We start from the raw sequence: 17,401 nt of genomic DNA, 5'->3' as shown, positions 1-17,401 counted from the left end.
ATCCACTAAAGACCCTGCACCAAGTGGGAAATGGAAAACTTGAGTTGAATTAGATTCAATTTTGCGCGTAGATAGACCCTGGTTTTACTACCAGATAAGCACAAACATAGCTAAGCTAACATGAATTGGATGCATAGACCTATTTCACAGAAAGAATTCTCCTCTTAAATCAGAGAGTAAATACTATGCAGAAAAAATGATTTTATCAGGATGGGATAGAAGGGTATGTCTTCACCTGCTGATGTACCATCGCCTCTTTTTCTTGTTGCTATGGTTATATACCTATGTATACACACATATACTTGCGTACCATCTGTATACTTCTCCCCATGCCCCGTGGGTAAGAGCGGTGCTAATAACACTGCACTCTAAACAAAAGTAAGAAGATACAAACTTATATTGGAGTAAAAGCTCTTTTGATTCACTGGAGATAAATTACTGAGATGCTTTTGGAATGGCCACCCCAGAGGTTTCCTGGAGTGCATTGCATTACCTTGCTTGCAGCCAGGAACAGCTGTTTGCAGAGATCTTACTAATTAAGTAATTAGGCAACCAAGTTATACTCTTTGCTCTTGCTAACGTAAAGGTGTGCGAATGCAACTGCCCTTTAATACAGGCATACTTTTGGGGTTTTTTTTGTGTCATCCTAACTTTATCTGAACATACAGCTTATTATTTCACATTTAAGATGGCTGGAATTTGCGTTGTGCCGAAGCAAGCCACAATGTGATGAGGGGAGGCAGTAGAGCGGAGGATCCTCAGGCTTTACAGCTGAAATGGCTTGATTTGAACGATAGCAAAGTGGGATCACCTGGAAATCTCACTCTGCTCCTGTTCAGTGGGATGGAAACTTGACCTGGGGCCCTTAATCTCTACTTCAAATTTACTTCAGGTGTTCTACGGGGGAAGAGTCATTGCATATAACTAACACATGTGGCGGTCTGTTTCTTGCCAAGGATGGAGCCAAATTAAAGGCTGGAGGGAAGAAATATGTGAAGGCAGGTTTTAAAACAGCCATCAGAGCAGATTCTCAGATGACTCACAAGTATCTTTAAATACTTTACCTCCCTTTTACACTCCAGAGGCATGAAAGAGCAGTTGAGTTGAGCGAGGACATGCAGGAAGCCCGTGGAACAGTACAGATTTCCGTATTGTATCTCAGAACTTCTTTTTGTTTATTCACACCAGGCATAAATTATTACTAAGGCTAAATAGTTAATAAGGGTTGATTCTTACTATTTTTACGCCCAGAGCGAGGAGGAGGCGGCGAAAGCGCACGCCGCCGGCCCGCGCTCACGCAGCCCCCGGCAGAGCTGCGTGGCCGCACCTCGCACCCACCCGGGGCTGCGGGGAGCCTCTCGTCCGCGGGGAATTAATTCATCTTGCGGGGGAGAAGGGCCGGCGCCGCTCCGCCAGCCTCCGCGCCGCGTTTAGGGGAGAGGGGGCGGCCGGGGCCCCCCCCCCCCCGCGCCGGGGCCGCTCCGTGGCCGGGCGGCGGCGCTGGCGAGGCCCGGGGGGGCCGCGCGTCACGGCGGGGGGCGGGCGGGGAGCCCCCGCTGCGGGGGCGTCGGGGCCGCGCCTGGGCAGCGGGCGGAGCCGCCGCCGCCTCGCCGGAGCCGCTCCGCGCGTCGGAGGCTGCGCTCGGCTCCGCTGGGCTCGGCGCGGCTCCGCAGCAGCTGCCGGGAGGGAGGCGGGCGCCGCCGCCCGCGCCGCGCCGATGGGTCCTCTCCTGCTCCTCTGGGCGTGTGCGGCCGCCGCCGGGGCAGGTGAGGGGCCGGGCCGGGGCTGCGGGGCCGCGGCTGCGGGGCCGCTGTCCGCCGCCGCCGCCTCCCCGGGGAGCGGGGGCCGGGGCCGCCGCCTGGCGTGCGGAAACTTTGCGGGGCGGCGGCGGGTTGCGTCCGCTGCGGAGACCGGGAGCGGCTCCGGCTCTGCCGGCTGCCGCCGCGGCGGGGCCGGGCGTCCCTCGCTGCGCGGAGCGGGTGTCGGCGGGGCGCAGCCCGGCCGGTCCCCAGCGGGGAGCCCCGGGCTGCTCCGTTCCGCGGGTGCCGTGGGGTAGGCGAGGGAAAGTTTTCCGAAAGCGGCGTGCGGGCTGCGCCCCGCGGGGAGGGCGCTGCGAGCGGAGCGGAGCGGAGCGGGCCGGGGGCCCGGCCGGGCGGCGCTGCCCGCGGGAGCGGGCTGGGGGAAGCCGCCCTACGGGCGGGAGGCGGGCTGCGAGCGCCTGGGTCCTGCCGATGCTCTGCCCGCTGCGTTGTTCCTACAGCCTCGGCGCGACCCAAGTGCCGTTCCGTGTGCCTTGTGGAGGCTTTGTTCTCTTCCCCCTTGCCCCGGGTACCGCTCTTCCTCGGTTGGAGCTCATGGGGGGGACGTTTCTCGATGGTGCTTGTAGCTATTCTGAAGGAAATTACCCAGCGCAATTATCAGAAGGGCAAAGGAACCCATGTTTTAAAATTATAATTATTCTTATGGTAATTATTACCTCATCAAAATCTACAGATCTTGAGAGGTGTGACATAAAAATAGCGGGAAGCAAATACCGCTTGTCCCTTTCATAGTGCTGTTACCACCAGTAGCGCACACAGACGTTTGAAATGGTCGGTAGGACCCGAAACTCTACTACTTGGAATTGCGAAGCCACTCGGAAAGTTCTTTGTGTGCAACAATTGCCGCTGAAGCTGTGAGAGGAACGAGCAAAATGCCTCTCCTAGAGCCTGCTCCTTACCGTTTGAGTGATTGCAGATGGGTGCATGGAGATGACTTGGTTGCGTTGAGTGTGCTTTTACTTAAAGTTTTTCCATCCCCGAATAGCACGTTACACATGTCGGGGAAATTATAAATGCGCTGCATCCGTTGCATGGCTGCACATTAGCTAGATGGAGCGTGGCATGATTGCCGTGCTTGGGTGTAGGTGATAAAGGCGCAAGCAGAGAATACAAGCTGTCGGAGCTGTAAGGCAGAATTAATTTCTTTTAGGGATTTCCTAGTAACATCATTCATAATTATATGGCTTAATCCTCTAATCTACTGTAGCGCCTTCAGTTCACATTGGGCCAAATCCACCAAGTCCTGAGATGATTTCTGTTCCCGCCCACCTGACTGAATCATTTGGAGTTTTGCTTGTGTAAGCCACTGATTTAAGGGGAATGGCCCAATTACTTTAAATAGGAATTGAAAGCAACATCAGTCAGGATCGGGCCCAAGCTCTGCACAGTTCTCCAGTGAGAGCAGATGGGTTGATGGTTAATTTTTAGTTCAGAAAGAAACGGTATTTCCAGCTTCTTGTTCCACTGAAGAGAGGCAGCATAAAATACGAGATGCAAGTGCGGTTGATATGCCTGTGGTATCTTTCTGATAGACTGTGGGAGACCACAGGGGAAAAGGAGCCTTGGTTATCATACTGAAGCTGCTGATTTGTTGTTTATTAAATATTAACTAGGCTTTTGAGTGCCTGCTGCAGTTTGAAGAGCCAGCACAGGAAAATGACTAGGTATTTAAAGCAGTGTCGGTTCTTGCTAAATAGTTGCAGTGACATTAGAAATAGTCTCTGTTTTTGAAAGCATTTTAAAAGCTGGAAGGGGGCACACTGAAGTTGTCACACATGATCCTTCACTGGCATAAATCGAAGCCTGTGGAGCTACAGTGATCTATACTTGTTGAGCCTCGGGTATTCAGGCTGGAATAAACAGCTTTAATAGAGCAGTGGAGCTACGGTGATTTATGGGAGTGCCTATACTTGCTAGATGTGGTTTCTGTCCTCACCCTGTTGATGTTTGTGGCAGAGCTTTCACTGACTGTAATGGGGTCAAGATTTGTCTTACTGGACATAGTTTGGCCTTTCCCTTGAGCAAGTTTCAGTCCCTACTCGACCTCCCTTCGTATTAGTAGGTTTTTTGGTGATCTGAATAGATCTAATGCCTTTCAAATGAGAAACAGCATGCTCCTTTCTTGGCAGGGACAACAGACATTATCTTTCCTGATAGATAAGTTCACACAATTTACAATGTGCTGCTTTTCTTCTGAATGAAAACCTTAGAAGAAATAATAAGTCCTCCTGATTTTCTTCTAAAACAGTCTTTGCTTTTATGTTGTGGTTTTTTTTTTCTTCCCCCAGAAAGGCTGCTCCCTGTATTCTTATATGTGTTTGTGTCTGGAGTTTGTAGGTTGCAGCCCTTGCGCTGGAAGAGTTGCTGTAGGTTGGGAATCAATAGGTAGTTAAGTTCTCTCCTGTTGACCAGTTGGTCCGTCAGCATGCACAGCGTCGGTTGTGGTCATTCAGTGCCTGAGCATCTAGGGTGGGTGAAGTCAGAGGCAGTACTAAAAGCCTGATGATGTTTCCAATTATCTGGGAAGTTTTTACTTTTTGGAGAATTCATCTGGGTCCATATTCTCTAATTTTCTACAAAAAGGTACTTATGCCCACATCCTTATGTGTATGTACACACTTGGATATGTCAGCACTCTTGGAGCTTCAGTTCTGCCAGATGCCTCTAGATCTTAGTTTTCCTTGTAGAGTAAGGTTGCTAGAGGCCTCCTAAAGCTGTCTTTTCAATATTTTTTACTACGCTGCCCCTTGTGCAGTAGTATCCTCTGCATTAGCTCAACACGTTATTCCAACAAGTTTTAATCCTTGAGTAAAGGAAAGAAGAAAGTGCCGTGGTGCAGATGATTTATGAGTAGAATACATAACTTCTTGATCATTCTGTACACCTCAGTAATTTCTTAGAGCCTTTCAAAGAATCAAACTAGAATATTTGCTGCTTAACTGATCCAGAAGCACCGTCCTAGAATAATAAATGAATCAATTTAGACCTGAACGTGAAGTCCACTCAGTGTAAATCAGTCTGGATGTGCCTTACAGGTAACGTCCTTGCTCTGCGGACGTGGGCTGGACTTCTACCGTTGACTTCAGCTGTGTCAAGATTTCATTCCTGGAGCCTGTTCCCGTTACTAATGATGTTAGTGAAAAATTTCATTAGGAAAGTGCTTGGATCCCACACGAGATATTTGACCTGTGTCTCAGGCACAGATCTCATGCCACAGTTATTGCTGTGTTGAGAGAGACACCGTGGTCAGGCTGGCCTCTTCCCATCCCTAGAAAAAGGAGATATGTTTAGTGAACTTGGTGTGCCATAACCACCCGCTTGCCCTGAATGTTTGAGCACAGCAACTTCAAACTGCTTGAGTGTGTGTCTCTTCTGTCAATCCCATCAGGTCCCTACTAGTTCAAAGAGTGCCCAGTCTTTTCCTGGGCATAAGCCATTTCTAAATTTTAGGTTTAGATTTGTGCTTCTCCAGTAGGTGTTCTGCAGACCAGAAGGTGCTACGGCTGGTTCGGGTGAATGAATGGCTGCTATTTGTAGGTAGGCTTTGGCACGCTGTCCGGGCACCGGCTGTGCTGAACTGCGGAGGTGCGCTTCCGAAGCCGTATCAAACAGTTTTGTGAGTCACCCAAGGCTCTAGGATTGCAGGATGGCATCCTTTGCCCTGCTACCATGTCTCCTCCAGGGTAATTTTGTCCAGTTGGGAAAACAGATTCCGTTTAGCTGTGGGGCCTGATCTGTTAGTCGCAGCTATGTATGAAATGCGAGAGGAGTTTTCAGTCCTCACGTCTCCCTGGAAATGGTGTGGCCAATAGATGAATGCTGCAAATCTCTTTCATCTTTTTGCATAGGTGGTTATGCTTTTATTTATTTATTACTCTTCAGCCTTATGAAGATACTGGATTAATGTGTCAGTTTTAGAATGTTTTAACTTGTGTGTAGTAAAATCTGTGGAAAGTAAATAGTTTAATTGACAGAATTGGAAAAGAATATCTTCTCTTTCCTGCAGCAGAGTTACTGTCTGATAAGTAATTACTGTATACTCTGTGTGTGTGTGTGTGTGTGTGAAGGTACTAGAAATGTCTGCACTAGATATTCTTCTCCATTCTTTTCATTACCTGATTGGAAATAAAAATTGATCTAACTCTCTCTCTCTCTCTCTCTCTGGGCCTCCAACAGCTGTAGGATTTGGAATGGATCCTGACTTACAAATTGATATCATCACAGAACTGGATCTTGTGAACACGACCCTTGGGGTAACACAAGTGTCAGGACTACACAATGCCAGCAAAGCATTCTTATTCCAAGGTAAGACAAACATCTTCAATTCTCTTATCTCACTTCTGTCTGCATGAGCTCATAAGAGCTTTGATGCCTAACTGATTCCCTGCAATGGCGGTCTTACTTAACTGTCGCTTTCTTTTATTTTTTGGAAATAGTCCTTGTTACTTTCCTGAAATACATATAGCATTTTTTTTTTTTTAGTGTGCTGTTGGGTAGTTGAGGTTAGAGATCTTTAGGGAAGTATTTTTGGGTAGGTTTTCAACACTCCGCAATATTTATTTCTAACTAAATATGTCGAAGCGGTTGCAAGGCATGGACTCGGTTGTATTCTTGTGTACTTCTCTCTCTGTGACTGTACACACGCAGAGACACACACAGCTGAAGCTACGTAACTACAATAAAGCATTTAACGTGTTGACACTGATTAGTGACATGTAGCGAGTCTTTCATCAACTTTGTGGAAACTGTTAAAGTGAGAAAATTGAACAGTATTGCATTTAACTGTCCAAGCTGAGTACCAGGTACAGAATAAGTCACTTGGAATTGTGATTTTTTTTTTTCATTCAATATTCTAAGATAATGCTTGTGAAGTGTTTCAAAATGGTGTTGGGTTTTTTTTCTTTTTTGTATCTTTAGTGAGTGAAATTCTGGATGAATTAACAAGTTTTACTATGGACTTAAGTGAGGTCGAGATTAAGAGACAATGTCCCATGGGGTGGAAGCACTGAGTTGCTACAATATACTTATTAGGCGAGCAAGACATTTATATCAGTTGAGGTTAACGTTCACGTTAAAGCACAGTTGGGAACATTTTTATTGTGGAGACTTACTGTGTTTGTTTTTTCTTTACCGTGCTTTACTCTGTGTTGAAGTGTGCATGTTAGTGTCTCACTTTTTGATGTCTGTCCTCTGTAGCTGGTTTTAGAGGCAAATGATTATGATCTCATTTAGCTTTAGTTCTGGATCTGCAATGCTAACTGACTATTTTAAGTAATAAAAGAAGCGGGTCTATAATCTTAGTTCATTCTTTATCCAGTCAAGTCCAGTTTAGGAGCCAGAGCAGAGAGACTTCTGGGGACCTTCTCAGGATTTGTTAGTCATATTTCCAATCTTTTACGGTACAATGAGCAGGATAATTTTCACTGATTCCCAGATTAATGTCCAGAAGACGAGCATTAATTTATTAATTTAAAGATATCAATTATTTTTCTTCCAATACCCTGACTTCAGGTTTGTGTATTATGGACAAACGATATTAAAGAACAGTCATTCCTCCAAGGACTGCGATGGCCTAACTGACTTAAAGTATTGTAGTATTTCCTGTTGCTATTCCATACATCTAATCGCAACCGCACTGACGAGCAGTCATGGTGAGTTTTCACGGACCGGTGGTCAGAGCTGCAGGGAAGAAGACCGAGATGTGTTTTTCAGGACACTGATTGAAACCATCGATACTGAAAGTAACTTTGAAAGGGGAGTGGTGGAGATGTTATGGATACTCAGTTCTTTTTGCCTTGGAGGGCACCACCTGCAGTTTACAAACTTAGAGAAGAATAGTGTAAAAAAGGTAGAGCTTGTAAAATTCACATGAGCAGATAAATTGGAAGATAGATGTTCATGGGAAACAATGAACAGAAATTCACTGTACGAAGTGAATAAACAATTTCAAGTCTGTAGTTAGGTAAATAAAGCTTTTTTAATTCCCACAACAGGAATTCTTCTTGGTAACGGACACAGGAATAGCCCTGTGCTTGGATCTTGCCTCTAGTATAAAACTTCTTGGAAGATGGCTTGGGAATATTATTCTTTTCAGTTAAGCTTATCAGCCCTCGGGCTGGGAGAAGACTGAAGACCTTTGGTCTATTGCTCCATCCTGAGAGAGGTCTGGGAGGGGTCTTTTGCTGCTGCTGTCAGAGAGGATGGAAGGCTGAGGCTGCCCCGTTGGCTGCTTCCCTTCTTGGTCGTATTTGTTATTTGTTAAATGTCAGCAGTATGTCGGCAGCTGTGTGAATCCCCTTTTACTAACAGAGGTGACTTTACAACCACAGTTTGGCTGTGTGTGAGGCCCTTTTGCTGGAATCAGGAGATACTTAATTTAGATTTTTATCTTGCCATACAGTAAAACTGATATAGAACTCAAGGCAATGTATGGGCAATTGCTGTGTCTAAGTTAGAAGTAATACTTTTTCCCACAGAGATTCACAAAAAACCCAGCCAACATGATACTCCCAGAGGAGAGAAAAGACTGGAAGTTAGTGCTGAGTTTCAGAAGTACCGTACTTTCTCGGACCAGCTATTCCAGTCTCCGAGATGTGGTCCTTTCAGCAAAGCTTTGCTTTGATTAGTTCTTACCGTATGTGAGTGGTTAATGCATGCTGTGCCTCGCTGCTCCACGCTGCTCCAGTCGTGGCTCTGGGCAGGGGAGGACCTGCTTCACCTTGCAGGCTGATTGCTGAACATGGAGCCACGTTAGAAGACCTCGTCACTCGTAGGCTTTCACCGCTGAGGATTTCCTAGTTTAGGAAATGAGAAGAACTTGCGAGTATGTTCTTTGGCGTGCGGTTTTCATAGGGACGGTTTTGCCTGCCGCCTTTGGCAGTGTCCTTACAGCAATGTGACAGGGCTCTGAGCTTACACAAAGGTTCCCCATGGATCATTTTCTGTCTTGTAAGATGTATTTCCTAAAATGGCTTTACTAGAACTGCTCAGACTGAGTGTGTTCCTTTGTGTGTCCCTGGAAGCCTACATCTTTGAGGTAGAGAAATGGTAATTTTTCCCCAACTCGGACAGTTATGTATACTGCTGTAGTGAAAATATGGATTGTTTTCCTAAGCAAGATTCTTTTTCTGTGAATTAAACTCTGGAATGGAAAGCTTTATGAGTTTTGGGCATTCTTTCAGTTGCACTTAGAGGCAAAAAGAAGAAATGAAGAACGGGGGTGATGGGAAGATATCCACAGAAGAAAGAGAAACGGGGTGATGGGAAGATATCCATAGAAGAAAGAGAAACTATTATTTTTAATTAGATTTTTGATCAGTGATGATAGCTCTTGTACAATAAGTGACATGCTGTTTGTTACAAAGTTTCTGGGGAGTGATGTCATGAGTTGAATTACCCTAGAGAAAATGTAGAAGGACTCTTTTCCCTGGAGCATTAGCGATTTCAGTCCAAGACAATCTCAGTGAAGCCAGTGGAGTATTCTGATTTTATAATTATATTGGTAGTAACAGCTGAAACTCAGATTTCCGTGTGAAGCAGCTTTACAGGCAAAGAAACAAATTGAGCTCCGTTGCAAATTGTGTGACAGCATGATAGAACCAAAGTGGCAATTGAGAGATGTGGGCTGCCTTTGGGCAAGCAAATCTGTTCCTAATTCAGAAAAGCATAGAAACCTATAATTAAGTGTAGTCATCTGAGTGGTCCTATTGGGCATGGACTTCGATTATTAGAGTATTTCAGCTGGATTTTTGATTGATCGGTTCCATGATTTGTGTGTTTCAGTTCCATTCTCTTTGAAAGGGGGATGAGGGAATCCAAAAAGCAGTGTAAGTGCTGACAGTGTGAATTAGATGAAATGTAGATATCTAACTTGTAACTGCAGTTCTGCAAACAGTCTGACTCTTAAGATCACCTAACATTATAGTGTCTTAATTATTTATCTTGTATTTATTTATATGAACAAGCGTGGGGAAAAAAGTCTTTGTGTCCAGATGGGTTGTTCTAGCAGGAAGGGGCAAAGGAGGGTGAGTGGAGATTTTTGACTGGAGTGTTTTTGGGGAATGGGGCACCCAAGGTCCTGGTGTCTGACCCCACATCTCCTCACCTCCAACCAGGAGTCCAAAGAATTCGAGGAGATAGTTCTGGGGGTGAGTGGGAAATCTACCTCAAAGAAATGTATTGGAAATATTAATCGTCCGCCTAGTGCATTACAATAACATCTTAAAACATTGAGCGAAAGACATCTGTGAATAGTGTCTTACAAACATGACAAAATGATGCTGAAATTCCTAGAACAGGATTATAGTATAAAATTTGGTACATTAAGAAACACTGAGCCAGGGCTCAGTCCTGTTCTATGTTTCAGATAGCAGGGAAGCAGGGCTTGTTTTGACCCTGTAGGTGGAAACCTCAGCAGGATCTTGAGTTCAGTGGCAGAGAAAGGCGCTCATCATAAATAAGGCAAGAGGAGGTGCTTAATCGGTCATTCTGTTTCTAGGTAGACCGAGCCCAATTTTTAGCCTAGCTGTTACGTTATGCGATTACCTTAACCAGTCTGACTTTTGTTCGGTGCTCAGTTCTCCTTGAGGAAGTAAAATTTTATTCCTTTTACAACCTGTCAGCTATGCCCATTTCTCGTTAATTCTTCTTCTGTCAACGTCTCTTTTGAACTAACAGAGGCTTAAAGCCTTTACTTATAAAGCAGTTCCCTCAAGAAGTTTATTAAGGCTTTGCTGTTTCCTTTCCTAGCAATCTGGCAGTATTTTTCAACTTAGCTGTTAAATTAGGAATGGTCTTCTTACTATGTATACAATGTATAGCACTCAGTAAAATAAACCACTGAGTACTGTTAAAAGTCTAGCTACATGTAGTCCTTTCTTCCTTGACCATTTCTTTACTTGTATTAAACAACCACTGGATTTATAAGAGAAACACCTGGCCCGCAGCTCCTGCAGCACAGAGTTCAGTCACGCTCCTTCTTCCCACTTTGTACCAGTGACTGCTGAGTTCTTTTCTGTACAGTCGTGGCTCCAACAGGAAAGGTGAAAGAAAAACAAGTATCACAAAGCACAGAGAAAGGCAATGTTTTTGTGAGAAGAGTGAAACTTGTTGAGTTTCTGAAACAAAAGGGCCGTCCTGCTTCAGGCCAAAAGAGAGAGCAAAGCTGCAGTCCCAAGGGCGGGTACAGGTGCCTCCCAGCAGACTTGCTTGAGCTTCCAGATGCGGTACAACCCTCTCTGTCGGCGTTTCCTCTCCAGGTGTTATGGATCCTGATTTTTTTTTTTTTTTTTTGACACCTTCCTCCTTGACTTGCTAATTCCTCGCTTAGAGAATAGAGGTGTTTCCAGATCCCGCTCTAGGATTCCGAGTCCTAAAAGTCAGCTTTTGAGGTGCCGAAGTCAGAGGGATTTGATTGCTAGCCAGCTTGGCTATGCTTTGAGATTGGTGGATAAGGAAAACTACATTACTTGATCTTGTCGTCAGGAGTGGGCACGTACCCTTTATATCGGGAACGTTAGCTCTGCTTCTACTGGGACGGTCTTCAGGATACACTTGTTATGCCCTGGCTATGTGTGTGGGGCAGCAGCTCAGCGCTGAGGTGCGCCCAGTAAATCGAAAGGCCGAGTGAGTAGGCTGCTGCCTTCGTTCATCCGTGTGTGAATGTTTTCTCACCTGAGTCTCCGTGACCTGTGTGCTATGGCCAAGGTTTTAATCCACTTTAAGTGTTAAAGCTCAGTTATGCCAGCATAATGTGCAAGGTGTGTGAGCTGCAGAGCTCAGAAAAGAGCCAGGGACTGAATGAGAGAATGCAGATAACGGCTCGAGGAGGAAGCTTGCAATTACTCTTGCTGGGGTGGACAGCAGGGAGGTCTGCAGTGAGTAGGAGAGATAAACTTTAATTTTGGAGTTCAGGGCGTCAGTCCCTCTTTACATGAGATAATGCAATGAGAGTCATTACTTTCTGTGTGATCTCTCCTGGTATGCTTATAGCAAATATTAAGTATAAGCAATATCGTTTTTACAGAGCAGAAATCTTAGGGTAGCAGAAAAATTAGGAAGGCACAACATGGGTGGCTTGAAATCTTTGTGCTGCCTTCAGCTGTTATAAAAGAGAGTAGCTCTAGTACCTTTTCCATGCCCGGTGGTAGCTGAATATCCTGTCTTGCTGGGACGCTGGGAGGTTTTTGGGGCAGCAGTGGTGCAGATCCTCTGGGCACACCTCCCCAGGCTGCCGGCATCCCGCTCCACGCGCTCGGGTGTGTTCAGTGAAGCAGGTGATGACCCCTGTGCTGTTGGAAAGGAAAGGAACGTTGTGGTGTGTGTTTTTTTTGTTTGTTTGTTTGTTTTTTGTTTTTTGTTTTTTTTTACCAGATATTGCCCACTGCTTGCCTGGGCTCACAGCTGAGTGCCTGCACAGCTGCTCACTCGCTGCTTCCCTCCAGCCAGATGAGTTTTTTTCCCTTTTAAAATACGATTTCCTTGAGGCACCGCCAGCCAGGACGAGGGGCCGGGCTGTGCCCTGTGGTGGGGCAGCTGCAACCGGCCATGTCGGGCACGGGGCAGCAGTGCCCTGCTCCTCACCACCCGGTACAGGTGTGTATCTTTGTGGAAACTCTGCAAGCTCCTCAAACTTGTGAACTTTTTTTTTTTTTAAAGGGAATAGTGAGGTGGTTTTTTCCCTGTTATGTGCCCTGTCATGCAGGTCTGAGCCGGTTTCCACAGAGACAGGGTGAATTTGGGGTTTTACTGTGTGTTGCCGGTGGGGTGCCTGTCCCGGGTTCCTGGGACCTCAGGAGGGAAAGGCAGCTGTCGTCAAATAAAAAGCCTTAGTATGTGTAAGCAAAAATAGTATCTACATCTGAGGTGTGGGTCATCCTCTTGCCCCGATCATGTGGTAACATTTCTGGCGTTGCTGCTTCCTTGGCGCTAAATTTTGACCATTTCCTTTCTCTCTGAAAATTTTTCACAATGAGAACAGTCAATCATTGGAATAATCTCCCCAGGGAAGTGGTTGACTCTGCTCCGCTGAACACGTTTAAGACTCAGCTGGACATGGTGCTGGGCCATCTCGTCTAGACTGTGCAAGTTCTTGCCTAGAAAGGTTGGACCAGATGATCCTTGAGGTGCCTTCCAACCTGGTATTCTATGATTCTAGATTTCATGGTTTACTTGAAGCCGATCTGCTCTTAGGACTCATTGGCTCTGAAGGCAGTGACGGGCACCTCTGCTCTCCCGTGGCAGTGGCCCGCGACCTGCGGCTGCGTGGCAGTGGTGAGGACCAGGCCAGCATGTGTCTTCTCCTGCAACAGAGGTTTGTGGGGTGGTGAGAAATAGGGCCCAGGCCATCCCTCAGGAGAGCGGGATCCTTGCCTGCCCTCCGCACTCATCCCTTGGGATGTCCCCCTGCTTTTACGAGCTCCAGCCTGGCCCTTAGGAGCTGTGGCAGCTGCCGCCATCCTAGAGAGTTGCCAGAGAGTTCCCTCAGCGCTTTCAACCCTGTGTCAAAGCTGCTCTGTAAAAGCACTGCTGAAGTAAGAGTTCAAATAAGATACCAGAGAGTTTTAGTGGATAAATTCACCAAAGAGCTTGCACGTGCACATGCTTGAGCCTGTTGCGGTTTAATGGTGGACATTTGTGTGCCTGAGCGGCTGGGCACGCGTTGTTCCTTCATGGCTCTGTACGCCTGTTTTCCAGCAGAGCAGCTGGGCTGGCTGCGCCCGAGAGGGTGGACTTCTCTGGTGGGGATGGTTTCTGGGCTCGTGTTCATCAGCAGGATGGAGAGCAAGGTCTTGATCTCTTTTTAGGATCTCAGGTGCTTCTCCTGCTTTCCCACCTTCCTTCCCAGACCTCTGTGGAAGGTGGAAAAGAGAGGGAAACAAAGCTGGAACTTTAGGGGCAAGGACTGGGTACGTAAAGTGACAATAACATGGTTGGAAGGAATGGGCTCCCCTGAGAGCCAAGGAGTGACACGGGCTGGCGCTGGGCAGCGGGTGGTGAGAGGCAGTCGGATGAGATTGGCTGTGACAGGGAAGCTGGGCCTCCGATGGGGAGATGGAGGGGAGCGAAGAGAAAACAGCTGCGGTGAGGAGCTGGAGGCCAAGAAGGGAGCGGGCGATGGCCGGGCAGAGCAGCTGTGACAAGGACGACACGAGGACTCTGGCTTGAGGGGAAGGGAGCGAGGTGCAGGGATGAAGAGCACGGTAAGGGGAGCCATGGGCAGCGGCTGGGAGAAGCAGCCTGGAGAGGCAGGGCTAGGGCCGGGGTGGGGAACGCGAGGACTGCGGTCTGAGGCTGCCTGCGTGGGACCGGGTAAAGGTTTGCTTACGGCAGAGGCAGCGTTAGGGCAGCGTAATAGGGACAAGCACCGAAAGTTCAGATTTTGTAGTGCTGTACGGTATCTGTGATGTGTGCTAATTTTTAACAAATGTTTTCGGAGGATAGAACTTGGATAATATGTTTTTTTTTATTAGTGATTTAGAACCTTAATTGTGCTGTGCTTTGGTTGTTCGCCTGTAAAGTTGAGGTACTAACGCCCTTTCCGCTAACAGCAGCAGTGTGAAAAGAATTCATTAATATTTGTAGAGGTCTCCGACACTGTGCTGGAATAATTAACTTGGTCATGGTCTGCTCTGTCTTCAGAGAAGGATTTGAATATGGTAGATTTACTGTTCAAGGTGAGCCTTGAACAATAAAAGTAAAGCAAAACTTCAGATCTTTCTTTGTTAAATAAATATTTTTTGCTATTTGTTCTTTGCTTTGTGCACTGACTGAGACAGGGGCCCTCTGGAAAGCCACGTGTGATCTTCTAATTAAGAATGGTGTTGGAAGGTGCATCCCAGGAGGGTTGAGCAAGGTTTGCCTGTAAGACTTTAACCCTAACATCTGTCTAACTTCTCATTTATGTTTGGTTTTTTAATATAGCTAATGTTTTAATGTGTTTTGTTTATACAATGTAATTTTTTTTTTTTGGGTAATGAAATCATTAGGCTAAGTGGTTTTTTTTTTTTTTTTTTTTCTTTTTCTCTCCTCTGCAAAAATGACCATTTTCAGAACAGAAATGATCTGGAATTGGAATACAGTGAGCTAGGAGGGGATGAGTGAAATGTATCATCTTCAATGGAAGAAATTAAAGATCACTTGAGACATAATTATTGAACAATACTTCGAGGCTTTGAAGATACATAAACTACTGTTAACTTTGTCAGTTCCCAGAAGCAGGTTTTAAAATACTCGTATATACCCATCCGGTGTTGGCTGTTTCCACTCTTGTTTAATATTTGAATTATGTTAGAACCCTGTCTAGGAGTAAAATTTATCCAGCATATTGATATGAAGGTATAAGTTGTAAATCCTCGCAGAGTTTCTTGTTCCATATCCTCTTGTTTCAAACACCCCCCTGCCCCCCAAAGTAAGTGTAGACTAAAATAGAAACCTAGTCACGTTAAATGACAGTGACCAATTTCTACATTTTCCCCCCCCCCCCCGTCTTGAATGTTGTCATGCTGCCTTCTGTTACTTGACATTTTTTGGGTTTCCCATCATGTCTGTAATGATTAGGAAGGAATTCTGAGCACACATTGCCTCTGTCCTTGGCAGTTATTTTTGCTTTCCTGGGAGACAATAATTGTGCTACTTGTCTATCTTCATTGCCACTGTGGTAAGTACAGAGGGGAAGCGGGATAAGCACTTCAGTATTTCTGTAGTATGCTAAAAGCTTCGAATGCTTCTGGCAACCTGTTGACAAAGTCCTGTAATGAAGATAAGCAGAAAGGAAACGAAAGGTCTCTGCTCTTCAGTGGGCAGGGGAGGGGATGCAGCAGTTAGTGTCTGATACTGCTAGTAAGTGTTGCATACTTCTACATCCATGTGAGCATCTAGGTTCCTACAAGGAAAGTAGATCAATTTAGATAAAAGTAGGAATAACAGTGTGCGTTTCTTGTATCTTCATCAGAACAGAAATGCAACAAAAATGGTCTTTCCTGCAATGGATTTTGGCAAACATACTCTTCAGTCATATCATACTGCATATAATCCGGTTTTAGTAACTACTTGTTTAGTAACCTATTATTAAACTGGAGTAAGAATATCGTTCTATAATATCTTGTCAAACAGGCCTGTGTGCTAGTCAGAGCCCTGGGGATTTGAGGTGAAGCAGAGTCGGTACTTGAGTTGTGCTGCCTTGAGGTGAGTCTGTGCACAGTGCTGAGTATCCCTGGGTGGAGAATCCTGCCCAAGTTCAGGGCAAGTCCCTGCACCTGGTACCGCAGGTCCGGGTTGCTGGACAGATGCTGGGGTAAAAGCAGAATTGGAGCATTACTTGGCGCTGCTGAGTTAAAACGGCTTGCAATGCAGAAGGAGGGAAAAGCAGCGCTGAAGAACTGGGTTCTCACTGTAGGCGATGGAACAAAATGGCCCATTATGGTTGGTTTTGACCCCAAGAGGGATTTCTTCATTTTCAAAACAATTTTAGAAGAAATGTGTTAATATCCATTTGGTAAGAATATTTACACTCGTCCTACTTGATTAAATTACTTCTAAACAGAGATACATCTTTTGTTTAAAAAGCAGTGGTGTTATCTGAAATTACTATTACACACATTTAAATACCTACAATGTTTTTCTTTTTTTCTTTTTTTTTTTTTTTTTAAGATTCTGTACCTTTAAAAAGTACACAAAGGCAGATATAATCAGACCTGATGCAGGAGCCAGGCATGGACCATTTCCTGTGGTGAAAAACCCTGCTGTCTTGAACTACCTATCAAGAATAAAAATTAGATGCTACTTGAGGCTTCAACCTACTTCTTCTATGCCAAATTCTAGATTAATCTTGCCACCTGCAGTGTGGGTGTATAAATGACACGAGGGGGACATTTTTTCTCTTATTTTTCATTTCTGCCACGTAAATGGTGTGAAGTAATCATGTCATACTGTGCTGGTTTATGGCATTATATCATGTGATTGCCTTGCCTTTTGTGGCCTATTCAATGATACAAAATGCAGAACATTAGTTTTTGTTTTGGGTATGTTTGTTTTTTTTTTTTTAGAACAGACAAAAAAAATTGTTTTTGCCACCTGATGTCCACTAAAATATTCATCTAAATCAGTAGTTATGTAGGTTGCATACCTGGTAAAAGAGCAAAGTTGGGTCTGTAATTCTGACAACAGGATCTGTGAATCGCTATTTTTGAGCAATAAATCCTATAGCTGAGCACTGGTGTTTTGGCTTCCTAAAAATCTCTGATTACAGTCCGTCCTTGTGTGGTAACGTTTCTTACGTAGTTACAGCTGAGTTTCCCATTGGTCCTCTGTGCTATAAATAGGAAAAAATAGTATAGGTTCATCGCAGCTGCACGGATTATTTGACTGAGTCTGCCCTCCCCTTGCATGTGCGGGTGACTCCACCCTCTGAAGCTGAGTTTTCCATTTGGCATTAGTGGGACCAGACACCTCCTACAGCGGCCAAGTTTGTGTTGCAAAGCTTAGTTCTGTGTTGTGTCCCCCTTTATTCTTTTTCTTTTTTTCTTTTAATTTTTTTTTATCTTTCTTAAACTGGAAGGCAGCAAAGATGTTCTGAGAGTGCA

At 45.5% G+C, this 17,401-nt stretch overlaps 1 protein-coding gene across 1 annotated transcript in view; it reads left to right on the top strand.

Annotated features, from left to right (window-relative positions):
• Window positions 1-1,717: 1,717 nt before the first annotated feature.
• NELL1 (neural EGFL like 1) overlaps window positions 1,718-17,401 on the top strand; it is a gene marked incomplete at its 5' end in the record, with an annotated part of 297,740 nt that continues 282,056 nt past the window's right edge. Inside the window, 2 exons of the mRNA XM_082317413.1 lie at window positions 1,718-1,766; window positions 5,997-6,125. Coding sequence (XP_082173539.1) covers window positions 1,718-1,766; window positions 5,997-6,125 — 178 coding nt within the window. The remainder of the gene's footprint in view (window positions 1,767-5,996; window positions 6,126-17,401) is intronic.

Source organism: Platalea leucorodia, assembly GCF_965183815.1.
Source record: "Platalea leucorodia genome assembly, chromosome: 7".
Taxonomy (NCBI): Eukaryota; Metazoa; Chordata; class Aves; order Pelecaniformes; family Threskiornithidae; genus Platalea; species Platalea leucorodia.
This window is presented reverse-complemented; position numbering and strand designations above follow the sequence as displayed.